Source organism: Salvelinus alpinus, chromosome 15 (assembly GCF_045679555.1).
Source record: "Salvelinus alpinus chromosome 15, SLU_Salpinus.1, whole genome shotgun sequence".
NCBI classification, from domain to species: domain Eukaryota; kingdom Metazoa; phylum Chordata; class Actinopteri; order Salmoniformes; family Salmonidae; genus Salvelinus; species Salvelinus alpinus.
Window position 1 is genome coordinate 38,779,007 of NC_092100.1, and position 13,449 is coordinate 38,792,455.

General features: G+C 42.4%; 1 protein-coding gene across 2 annotated transcripts in view; it reads left to right on the forward strand.

The window, feature by feature from the left end:
* The first annotated feature begins 280 nt into the window (after positions 1-280).
* Positions 281-13,449, forward strand: part of LOC139540030 (metallophosphoesterase MPPED2-like) — a 46,984-nt gene continuing 33,815 nt past the window's right edge. The window contains exons 1-2 of one of the 2 annotated variants that reach the window (XM_071343550.1): positions 281-490; positions 1,534-1,788. In XM_071343550.1, the coding sequence (XP_071199651.1) occupies positions 1,607-1,788 (182 nt within the window). In that variant the 5' untranslated portion in view covers positions 281-490; positions 1,534-1,606. Of the gene's footprint in view, positions 635-1,533; positions 1,789-13,449 lie in introns of both variants that reach the window. The other variant, XM_071343549.1, reaches the window with a different exon arrangement.

Here is a 13,449-nt window from a genome sequence, read left to right on the forward strand (position 1 = left end):
CCGGGTAGTATGTCATTGGTTTAATTTACACTGCTAGGACCTTACGTTTAGCAGTACAAATGTGTATTTAATTTGGTGTATTTGTCTTTCTTTATATATTATGTATAATACTGTAACGACCCTGTATGAACCCAGGGTCGTTACAATACGTTTTAATAGGCAACAATGGCTATGTGAGCCCAATTGTAGGCTATCCAAAAATATAAATAGTAAAAAAAAATTGCTTGCTTTAAATCCTATTTAAAATTCTACAAACAGTAGTCCCAGTGCAGTCCCCTCCGCGTCTCCCTGTGCTTCTGTACTGCTCTCTGACCCCGGTGGCAGTCCTCTCGCACTGCACTGCACTCTCGGGCTCCCCCCTCCTTCTCTTTTCACATCGAGGCTCCTTACTCGCTCGTTGCCTGTCTGTCGCATTTCCTCAATAGCCAGCCGAGGGTCTCTCAGGGTCGAAGGTTCTGCCCTGCTAGCCACGACCTCCACCTCTGAAGAGGTGAATTCTCTGCGTTATCTATGGGGCCGCGTTTTTGAAAACAGATAGGGTTAACGCGGAGCAGTTATCGGCCGAAGGAAAGGAACTCGCCACCCGTTTGGCAAGAAAATCGTTGGGAAAAAATAACGAGGCAGGCACAAAGCGGTGGGTTAGAGGTGGCTTGTCATTTACGAGCCATATGGATACAGAGGTTTCTGCAGAGGCTATAGATGTTGCTATTCGTACTATTTTTAGATGCAATAACTTGGTTTATGTTTCTATTTTATTCTCTGTAATGCAGGATACAATAAATTAGGAACAACACAATCTTGTAATCTCGGGTGTCAGAGGTCCAATTTGGTCTCTTTTCCATATTTCTCTTTTTAGGCTGATTGGTAGAAATGGTGCATAGGTTTTTAAAATTCCCTCTTCATAATGTTGCGATGTGAAACAAAAGAGGGAACAGATTTTACGTAAAAGATCCTCTTACAATTTAGTTTGTAAGACAACCAGCTTGTTAAAGTTGAGTGGTGGAAAATGTAGTCTTGTCTGCATCTCTGTTAATTTGCTCATGTTAAATTCGTCTGGATAGTTATGTTTTTGTTTTCTTGACCGTTTTAAGTGGTTTCGTCAAAGTTCACTTACGTCATCTAGCCAATAGGCCTACTACTGCAACTATAATTCACTTGGTTACATTGTATACATTTACTGAGTCACTATTACATTTTGTAAAAAATCTTTTGTTGTTAGATTTTAATGGTTTTAACGTCTGAGCTTATTTGTTTTATCCTATCTACTGTAGGTAAAATCTATCAGCAGAAATGAACAAGACCTGTATGGCTTATTTTCTGATATTAGTGGTTGAGTTATTATTGTACCTATGTATTCTGAATGTTTTCTTGCTGTGTTTTTGTACAATACTCAGTTAATGCTGTCATTTCATTTATTTGAATTAAGGCTCAGTTAATGCTGTCATTTATTGCAGCATATTTTCTTTAATGATGATACGGCACAATTATTGTATATTAAGATTTCCTCCTCTCTTTCTGTTTACGGTGGTACAGATTGTCCAGAGGGCCGGTGGGTCTGAGTTGGTGAGCTGAGCGGGGCCATTCTGAATGATGCCTGCTTCCTAGAATGGTCCTGGATCCTGGTAAACTAACTGCCCATGTCCCTAGCAGTGGAGCCATGGCTCACAGAAACCCCCCCTCTCAGGGCAAGGTGACCATCACTGTGGACGAGTACAGCTCCAACCCCACACAGGCCTTCACCCACTACAACATCAACGAGAGCCGCTTCCAACCACCCCATGTCCACATGTGAGTATCTACCTCCCTTTCATCTGAAGGGCCTTTACAGTGCACAGACTATTGATTGATGGGTAAAAAAAAAAAAAACGTGAATATATAGACATCTGTCCTCACTACCTCTACCACCAACCCCCAGCTGGTGGTGCCTTCTGTATTCTCTATTCTCACCACATATTAGCTTGTGATTCATACAGAAGAATAGATGGAGGGTGATTTTATTTAATTTGATTGGTTTGTGAGTTATCCACCCTGCCAAATAATCTACAGTGGCGGAGGCCACCTTTCATGTTATCAACTTAACGGAGGCCAGAGGTGCGGTGGGTTTATAAGCTATTTAACAATGTTCCTTTGACCTCTGGGTCACAGTTCAATTGTAAGTAACTTGCCTATTGACTTCTGAATCATTAGGATGTAATGAGTGTTGCTGTAGATGAGGTGGGTTGGCCCGGGGTGGTCAGAGGGGGAGGCAGGTGCTTCTGGCTGTCTCACTGGGACTCACTGACTGGCAGTGACACCCACACAAAACACTTTACCAGCAGAGAGAAAACAAAGGCGTACGGCAGATGTCCTCTTTTATAGAAGTCTGGACTTCCGTTAACCAGTGTTTTTCACTTAGTCCACTAATAACTCGATTTTTTAAATAGTAGCCATTAACTCACAACGGCTCTCTCTGTCTGTTTGTCTTAGACCCTGAACAGATGTCTCAGTAGAACAACAAGGTGGACTTTGTTGGATCAGTTTGTTTATTGAAGCTATCTGCCACTGCTATAGTAATTCAATCGGATGGGGCGTTTTAGAACAGGACTGTGAGAAGCTAAAAGCCGAAATCACACGGAGAGAGGTCCGTCAACGGCGTGAAATTTGCATGCAAGAGTAGCGAGTGTCAATTCACACGCTACGTCGCATATGGCAAATTAATTGTCATGAAAATCCATAATACATAGTTGTATTTGTTTATATTTGCTATGTAGCCCCTGGGATTTATTGTTGTGTGTTCTATTTGACTCACCTTAAATGTCCTACGGGGGCCACCGTACCTGCCTGGACTAAACATTTTGTTATGCTAGCATGCATGAGGAGAGTTGTAGATAATAAAGCCGAGCAGTTTCTAACAATGTTGGCTAGTCTCGTTCTTTCTGTATAACATGGCTTCTCTCTTGAAATCGGAGTTCCTCGAGTTTTCCAGTTGTAGCCTGCCTAGGCTAACATGCCTGCTCGAAATCAACACAAGTAGGCTATTGTTTTCAAATAGGTAGCAGGTAAATCCTAGCCTACAGCCCAATAAAACGTTTTTAGAACAACTTTAGCCTACTTATAAAGTAGGGAAGATCATACAAATCCTCTAATTCCTGACCTTTTCTACAAATGACTCACTCAATCTCCGGACCAGTTTGATTAATTTGAACCAATATGCACTCGCTTTAACCATGTACTTTGTTTGAACTTCATCAATCAAATTGGCTGTAAGCTACAACGGTGATAGCCAACTGTCAAGAAATGACATTGACAGCGTGATATATAATTCACAGTGCAGTTGATGAATGTGTAGAATCTCGTTGCATTCATGCATTATCATAAGCACTAGCCTAAACATACTATTGGCACTGTCAGTTAAACCTATCAACAATAAATACACTTTTTACCTACACATTTCACAATTCCAGACGTAACAATGCACAAACAGACCGTATTCGGGCAATTTATCAGCTCATTTCACCAGCATTGCTTCGCATACCGCCACACCGGGAGTCATGACCGCAGTCAAATTCTACCTGACCTTGAGTCACGGTAATCTCCTGTTATGCACTCTGGACATGCATTAGTAGTACCAAACCTACTAACGATCATCAGGTGTCTAATGGCCTGGTACTCAGGGCTCTATTGTCCCTATAACCACTCTGACATTAAATGCAAATGCAATCGAAAATCACATCAAACATTTATCAGAAGAGTATCATGCTTTTATAGCTCACTTAACTGTGATTGATCAATTTGAAGAAAGTAGTTCAACAACAGGTTAAAACTGAGTGGGAAACATGGTCGTTGTGGATGTTGTTTCAAAGCCTCACACGATGAAATGGACAGCACTTTCTAAGGTAATGATTCATTCAAATTAAAAACATGCACATTAGAGCTTATGCAAAAGCATAGGCCTATATATGAGCCCAAGCCCCCCCCCCCCCCCAAAAAAAAAACTGAATTAAAATAATGATTGTGCCGTTATACAATACATAGCCTACCGCATATTACACATGGCCGAAAAACATGTAAAAATATGTATATAGTGATTTAAGAAAACTTTGGTACATAATTGGTCTAGACTAAATTAAACGCATTCAGATTTAGCCTACAATTAGTGTATTTGTATCTTGAATTGCCTAGTAATAGGGCATTTTTTTATATTTTCATAATTAATAGGCCGACAAGTTACATTTTTGCTACAGAATATCTCACCACTGTGAGTTTCCATCTCCTCCCCTCTCCTTCATTCCTTTCGCCAACAGCCAGAAAGAGGGGCTGTCAACAGTTTAATGAAATATTTTGTGAAAACATATTACTATCGACGTTCCCTAACAGATTTCACTTGGTTTCCCAAATGAAGCACTGGGTAGCTGCAGGAACAGGGTTGGAGAGCCTATGGCATACAGAGTTTGGGAAGCCTACCCAACATGAGTGAAAAATGTACTGGCAGGAAACTACCCTCCATTTGCTATTCCAATATTTGTATTTATTAGGGATCCCCATTTTTTTTATTTGGGATTCAAACACATTAAAGCACTTACATATAAAACAAAAGACAAAACTGTACATCATATAACATTAATACACCACTACATACAGTGGGGCAAAAAAGTATTTAGTCAGCCACCAATTGTGCAAATTCTCCCACTTAAAAAGATGAGAGAGGCCTGTAATTTTCATCATAGGTACACTTCAACTATGACAGACAAAATTAGGAAAATAAATCCAGAAAATCACATTGTAGGATTTTTAATGAATTTATTTGCAAATTATGGTGGAAAATAAGTATTTGGTCAATAACAAAAGTTTATCTCAATACTTTGTTATATACCCTTTGTTGGCAATGACAGAGGTCAAACGTTTTCTGTAAGTCTTCACAAGGTTTTCACACACTGTTGCTGGTATTTTGGCCCATTCCTCCATGCAGATCTCCTCTAGAGCAGTGATGTTTTGGGGCTGTTGGTGGGCAACACGGACTTTCAACTCCCTCCAAAGATTTTCTAGGGTTGAGATCTGGAGACTGGCTAGGCCACTCCAGGACCTTGAAATGCTTCTTACGAAGCCACTCCTTCGTTGCCCGGGCGGTGTGTTTGGGATCATTGTCATGCTGAAAGACCCAGCCACGTTTCATCTTCAATGCCCTTGCTGATGGAAGGAGGTTTTCATTCAAAATCTCACGATACATGGCCCCATTCATTCTTTCCTTTACACGGATCAGTCGTCCTGGTCCCTTTGCAGAAAAACAGCCCCAAAGCATGATGTTTCCACCCCCATGCTTCACAGTAGGTATGGTGTTCTTTGGATGCAACTCAGCATTCTTTGTCCTTCAAACACGACGAGTTGAGTTTTTACCAAAAAGTTATATTTTGGTTTCATCTGACAATATGACATTCTCCCAATCTTCTTCTGGATCATCCAAATGCTCTCTAACAAACTTCAGACGGGCCTGGACATGTACTGGCTTAAGCAGGGGGACACGTCTGGCACTGCAGGATTTGAGTCCCTGGCGGCGTAGTGTGTTACTGATGGTAGGCTTTGTTACTTATGTCCCAGCTCTCTGCAGGTCATTCACTAGGTCCCCCCGTGTGGTTCTGGGATTTTTGCTCACCGTTCTTGTGGTCATTTTGACCCCACGGGGTGAGATCTTGCGTGGAGCCCCAGATCGAGGGAGATTATCAGTGGTCTTATCAGTGGTCTTGTATGTCTTCCATTTCCTAATAATTGCTCCCACAGTTGATTTCTTCAAACCAAGCTGCTTACCTATTGCAGATTCAGTCTTCCCAGCCTGGTGCAGGTCTACAATTTTGTTTCTGGTGTCCTTTGACAGCTCTTTGGTCTTGGCCATAGTGGAGTTTGGAGTGTGACTGTTTGAGGTTGTGGACAGGTGTCTTTTATACTGATAACAAGTTCAAACAGGTGCCATTAATACAGGTAATGAGTGGAGGACAGAGGAGCCTCTTAAAGAAGAAGTTACAGGTCTGTGAGAGCCAGAAATCTTGCTTGTTTGTAGGTGACCAAATACTTATTTTCCACCATAATTTGCAAATAAATTCATTAAAGATCCTACAATGTGATTTTCTTTTCTCATTTTGTCTGTCATAGTTGAAGTGTACCTATGATGAAAATTACAGGCCTCTCTCATCTTTTTAAGTGGGAGAACTTGCACAATTGGTGGCTGACTAAATACTTTTTTGCCCCACTGTATCTACAATACAAAATATACAATACAAAATGTATAATACCACCATACAACAATATTACAATGTATGTGTGTATAGAGTGCGTGTGCAAGCGCTTGTGTGCATATGTGTGTGTCTGTACCTTTTGTGTGTCTCTTCACAGTCCCTGCTATTCCATAAGGTGTATTTTTACCTGTTTTTAAAAAATCTGATTCTACTGCTTGCATCAGTTACCTGATGTGGAATAGAGTTGCATGTAGGTATGGCTCAATGTAGTATTGTGCGCCTCCCATAGTCTGTTCTGGACTTGGAGATTGTGAAGAGACCTCTGGTGGCATGTCTTGTGGGGTATGAGTTTAAACAGACAGCTCGGTACATCAGCATGTCAACACCTCTTACAAAAAAAAAGTAGTGATGAAGTCAATCTCTCTTCCACTTTGAGCCATGAGAGATTGACATGCATATAATTCATGTTAGCTCTCCGTGTACATTTAAGGGCCAGCCGTACTGCCCTGTTCTGAGCCAATTGTAATTTTCCTAAGTCCCTCTTTGTGGCACCTGACCACACTACTGAACAGTAGTCTAGGTGTGACAAAACCAGGGCCTGTAGGACCTGCCTTATTGATAGTGTTGTTAAGAAGGCAGAGCAGTGCTTTATTATGGACAGACTTCTCCCCATCTTAGCTACTCTTGTATCAATATGTTTTGACCTTGACATTTTACAATCCAGGTTTACTCCATGCAGTTTAGTCACCTCAACTTGTTCAATTTCCTCATTATTCATTACAAGATTTAGTTGAGGTTTAGGATTTAGTGACTGATTTGTCCCAAATACAATGCTTTTAGTTTTGGAAATATTTAGGACTAACTTATTCCTTGCCACCCATTCTTTGTCAAGTGTTGCAGTCATTTCAGTTGCTGTAGGAGCTGATGTGTACAGTGTTGAGTCATCTGCATTGCTAGTGAAGATTCAAAAAAGTAAGGGGCCTAAACAGGTGCCCTGGGGAATTCCTGATTCTACCTGGATTATGTTGGAGAGGCTTCCATTGAAGAACATCCTCTGTGTTCTGTTAGACAAGTAACTCTTTATCCACAATATAGCAGGAGGTGTAAAGCCATAACACATACGTTTTTCCAGCAGCAGACTATGATCGATAATGTCAAAAGCCGCACTGAAGTCTAACAAAACAGCCCCCACAATCTTTTTATCATCAATTTCTCTCAGCCAATCATCAGTCATTTGTGTAAGTGGTAAAATAGAATTGTGTCTGGTCAAACACCATTTTTTTCAGAAGTTTACTAAGGGTTGGTAAACGGCTGATTGGTCGGCTATTTGAGCCAGTAAAGGGGAATTACTTTTGCTTCTCTGCAGGCCTGAGAGCACACACTTTCTAGCAGGCTTAAATTGAAGATATGGAAAATAGGAGTGGCATTATCGTCCGCTATTATCCACAGTAATTTTCCATCCAGGTTGTCAAGACCCAAGTGGCTTGTCATTGTTGATAGACAACAATAATTTGTTCACCTCTTCCACACTCACTTTACGGAATTCAAATGTATAATGCTTGTCTTTCATCATTTGGTCAGATATACTTGGATGTGTAGTGTCAGCAGTTGTTGCTGGCATGCCATGCCTAAGTTTGCTAATCTTGCCAATGAAAAAGTAATTAAAGTAGTTGGCAATATCAGTGAGTTCTGTGATGAATGAGCCATCTGATTCAATGAATGATGGAGCCCAGTTGACCTTTTTTTCCACAAAATGTTATTTAAGGTGCTCCAAAGCTTTTTACTATCATTCTTTATACAATTTGTCTTTGTTTCATAGTAAAGTTTATTTTTCATTTTATGCCCCTCTTCCCACAGGTGTTATTACTACATCTGTGGGTTTAGAGCTTGAGGTAGTCACCTCATACAAGTACTTGGGTTGTATGGCTAGACGGTGCACTGTCCTTCTCTCAGCATTGACTGATGACCTGAACCAGGACACTGGTTACAGTTAGATTTTTTGTTGTTGAGTGGGCAGCTTGATGAAAGCCAGTCAATATTTAAATCACCCAGAAAATATACTTCTCTGTTGATATCACATACATTATCAAGCATTTCACACACATTATCTAAATACTGACTGTTAGCACTTGGTGGTCTTTAGCAGCTTCCCACAAGAATGTGCTTTAGTTGAGGCAGATTAACCTGTGCACAGGGATGACATGTCTTTTGTCTTGCCCCTGTTCTTGCCCATTTGGTAATGGGCCATTCTAAATCGAAACTCATTTGACATATTAGTGAAGACAAGATCAAATTTAGGAATAGCCTGATGGGTGAAAATAGGATCACTTGAGATGAGGGAACAGCAGTGTGCAGCCTGAGGCAAGCTTTTTTTTGCGACTTTCTCAAATTTCTTAAGTAGCCTATAGTCGCATCAAGCAGCCCTTGTATCTTTTGATTTCTAAGGTGTTGTATCATTCACAACTAAAGTTGCCAAGTAACTCTAAATCTTGTGTATAGGACCTGTTTCCAATGATCACTTTTACGTTCAACATAGCCACCTCTTCATATTCGAGCACTCTCACTCCGGTATGGGAAAAATATCCTATTTTATTCAGCTAAGTTCAATTATATTCTTCTTACTATAAAATAATGGCATGGGATTTAAGCATATTTGGGGCACCCGAGTGGCGCAGCAGTCTAAGGCACCGCTTCTCAGTGCTTGAGGCGTCATTACAGACACCCTGGTTCGAATCCAGGCTGTATCACAACCGGCCGTGATTGGGAGTCCCATAGGGCGGCGCACAATTGGCCCAGCGTCATCCAGGTTAGGGTTTGGCCGGGGTAGGCCGTCATTGTAAATAAGAATTTGTTCTTAACTGACTTGCCTAGTTAAATAAAGGTAAAATGAAATATATTGTCTGCTAAATGAACAAGCCTATGGCATGGCGCATAGCCAGATAACATACAGTAGGCCAACTCATATTCTGTTCTTTGAAATACTTTATGAATATGAAGAAAATGTTTCTTTAGACCTACCTGAAATAAATAATGGATTTATTGTGATGGTGTATATTCAATTGATTTATTATAGTTTTTTAAAATGTAGATGTTCCAAAGACACAAGCCACTGATGCGCATGTGTGGAGCCCTGTAGGTGCTAAACGTGTTTATGTTAAATTAATGGTAAATTACCGTAAGACCGGCAGACTTTTGCACGACAATAACCGGCTGAGAAAATGTCATGACAGCCACAGCCCTAGCTATGAGTCATGTTGGAAAATGTTTTTCTGGGGCGTGATGTAATGTGGAGGACCTGGCAAGCCAGCCTATACCCTATAATGTAGACACTAACCAAAATAACTTCAAATGTAGAACTTCAAATTAAACCAAATAGTTTGCACCCATGACTACTGGTTTCAATCGAATGTTTAGCCAACTTACAAGCAAATACGTTATGAATTTATTGTTACAAATTAGTTTGCAAGGTTACTAGCCACCTAGCCTGCTAATGTTAGCCCTACCAGCCTACTTTGAGTCAGCCAGTTTCTATCAATACCTAGCTTACAGCTACATTAAAGTAAACCAACGTTGTTGAAAAACAACCACAGGCAAACCAGTTATCAAAGTGTGTTATATGCAGTTAATGTTATCTTAGCCAGCAAACTAGTCAGCCAGTTAACGTTAGCTATTTTTAGCTGGCTAGATAGCCTCCAGCAGATTTTTTTTTAAGTAAAGAGAGCGGAGACTTACATATTGACGGCTGGGGCCCATCATTGTAAGGACTGTAGGCTGAGTTAGCTACCAAACAAAACGAGAGCCAGTGAGAGAGGCACCTCCGATGTGAGAAGCCTAGCTATTTTAGCCAGCTAACTAGCCTTGCCAGCTAGCATATCACTGCAGAGGAAACTTCCTCCAGATCTGAAATGTCAGACAAAAGCAGAGACTCCGAGCATAGCAGGAACTCTGTTTCCCCTGGGCCAGACTTTTTTTGGAGAACGTTCCCGTTTCGATTTGAGCACGAATCAAGGCACAGAGAGCGTGCTGGTGCTGAACTTGTCGTGCAGGATGCGGCTCCACTTGTGGGGAAGGTTGATTGGTAATATGGCAAGCTAGTTTGCTGCTGAGAATACACCCTATAATGTCACGTCCTTTGTAACTATGGCTGAACCACATAAAAATGACTTGTTGTAGGTGCTCATGCCACAGGTGTATTCCCATGGAGTCTGTGTGATGTCAGGAATACTGGCAGACAATGTCCATGGTGACAGAGGGTTGTACAGTGGGTTGTATACCGCAACATTCTGGCTTCCCACAGTCTGCCTGAATGTCACTGTGCTGCTGACGGCCTACAATACCTACCGGCAGGACTACGCCCATGATGCAGACAGTCCATACTCAACACGAGTTAGTCAATCTATAAATAGAACCCTCACTAATCGAATGCAATAATGAAATCAAAATGACGTTAGACCACTCCCCTTACAAATAGTAGCACATTTCTTTCCCTGTCTTTTTAGAAAGTTCAGACGCATTTCCTGCAGGCAGTTCATCAGCTGGAATTGGGGCTATCTGGGGCGGTACAACCGTGTGCCAATTCCAGCGTTTGGAGTCAATAGGATAAGACATAGGTTCCCAAATGAGGAGAGCATGCTCCACACAGGCTTCAAGTCACCATAAAAACTATTCAAACCCGTTTTTACCTTTTTTACTAAAAGTTGTAAAAATATATGTCATGGGTCTTTAAAATAAAAAAATTTAAAAAATCTGTCATTCCAGAAAGACAATTTTCTATGTTACTCAAGTATTGACAATCGTTTAGGCTTTCACTCATATTATGATATAGCATATTACCAATATGATAAAACAATCCTGTCTCTTGATGGTGGTGATGCATCCCAGTCAGTTTAATATATATATATACACACACACACACACACACACACACACACACACACACACACACACATGGTCCGTTGAAAAAATACTCTGTTCTTTCAGCTAGCAGAAGGGAATTTGGCTGTATGAACGCAAAATAGACATACAGTTAGACAACACAGCCAAAAGAAATGTGACAAGTAGGCTTATTCAGACAAAAGTAGTATCACTTAACACAAGACTACTCACTGTGTTGAGAGAGAGGAGGGGGCGGGACTCACTCCTTCCATCTGTTGCCAAGACCAGATCTCCACCCATTTCCTGGAGAGTTTCGACTAGTGCCACTGCTCGACATCCCATGTCTTGAGGACTGCCGGCTCAAGGTGGTTTTGCTGGTGACAGAAGACTGTGCTGCGGTGAATGGTGGCCACTCCCATCATGCCGAGCATTCAGAGGACTTTGGTCGGTATACAACCTGACACCAAAATGGCAGCAGAAGGGAGCATATTGCCTGCTGGCACCCTCCCGATCATAGGCTGGCTGGCACCCTCCCGATCATAGGCTGGCTGGCACCCTCCCGATCATAGGCTGGCTGGCACCCTCCCGATCATAGGCTGGCTGGCACCCTCCCGATCATAGGCTGGCTGGCACCCTCCCGATCATAGGCTGGCTGGACTATTCACTCACATGGTTGCGCGACATGCAGATCTGTGTGATGTTGAGAGCTGTTACTCTGGCTGATGATGTACTCTCTGGACTCTCCGTGCCACAAATCTGATTTTATTGGTCACATACACATATTTAGCAGATGTTATTGCGGGTGTTGAGAAATACTTGTGTTATTAGCTCCAACAGTGCAGTAGTATCAAACAATTCACAACAATACACACATCTAAAAGTAAAGAATAGAATTGAGAAATATATCAATATTAGGAAGAGCAGTAATCAGTGGCATTGACTAAAATACAGTAGAATATAATACATTATATACATATGAAATGAGTAAAGCAGTATGTAAACATTATTAAAGTGACAAGTGTTCCATTATTAAAGTGACCAGTGAGTCTATGTACATAGGACAGCAGGGTGCAGGGTTGAGTAACGGGGTGGTAGCCGGCTAGTGACGGATATTTAACGGTGTGATAACCTTGAGTTAGAAGCTGTTTTTCAGTCTCTCGGTCCCAGCTTTGATGCACCTGTACTGACCTCGGCTTCTGGATGATAGCGGGGTGAACAGGCCGTGGCTCGGGTGGTTGATGTCCTTAATGATCCTTTTGGCTTTCCTGTGACATCACGTGCTGTAGGTGTCCTGGAGGGCAGGCAGTGTGCCCCCGGTGATGCGTTGGGCAGACCGCACCCCCCTCTGGAGAGCCCTGTGGTTGCGGTCGGTGCAGTTGCCATACCAGGCGGTGATACAGCCCAGCAGGATGCTCTCAAATGTGCGTTTGTGAGGGTCTTAGGAACCAAGCCAAATTTCTTCAGCCTCCTGAGGTTGAAGAAGCGCTATTGCGCCACCTTCACCACACTCTGTGTGGGTGGACCATTTCAGATTGTCAGTGATGTGTACGCCGAGGAACTTGAATCTTTTCACCTTCTCCACTTCGGTCCCGTCAATGTGGATAGCGGCTTGCTCCCTCTGCTGTTTCCTGAAGTCCACGATCATCTCCTTCGTTTTGTTGATATTGAGGGAGAGGTTATTTTCCTGGCACCACTCCGCAAGGGCCCTCACCTCCTCCCTGTTGGCTGTCTCGTCATTGTTGGTAATGAGGCCTACTACTGTTGTGTCGTCTGCAAACTTGATGATTGAGTTGGAGGCATGCATGGCCACGCAGTCATGGGTGAAAAGAGGGGTATAGTAGAGGGCTGAGTACGCACCCTTGTGGGGACCCTGTGTTGCGGATCTGCGAAGTAGAGGTGTTGTTTCCTACTTTCACCACCTGGGGGGCGGCCCGTCAGGAAGTCCAGGACCCAGTTGCACAGGGCGGGGTTCAGACCCAGTTGCATAGGGCGGGGTTCAGACCCAGGGCCCCGAGCTTAGTGATGAGCTTGGAGGGTACTATGACTATAGCTCAGCATTCAACACCAATGAACAGCATTCTGATGTAGGTATTCCTCTTTTCCAGATGGGATAGGGCCGTGTGCAGTGCGATGGCGATTGCGTTATCTGTGGCTCTATTGGGGCGGTATGCAAATTGAAGTGTGTCTAGGGTGTCAGGTAAGGTAGAGGTGATCTGATCCTTAACTAGCCTCTAAAAGCACTTCATGATGACAGAAGTGAGTGCTACGGTACGATAGTCATTTAGATCAGGTACCTTTGCTTTCTTGGGTACAGGAACAATGCTGGAACCCAACACAGACTTGGAAAAGCTTCATCAGTTGACTGGAA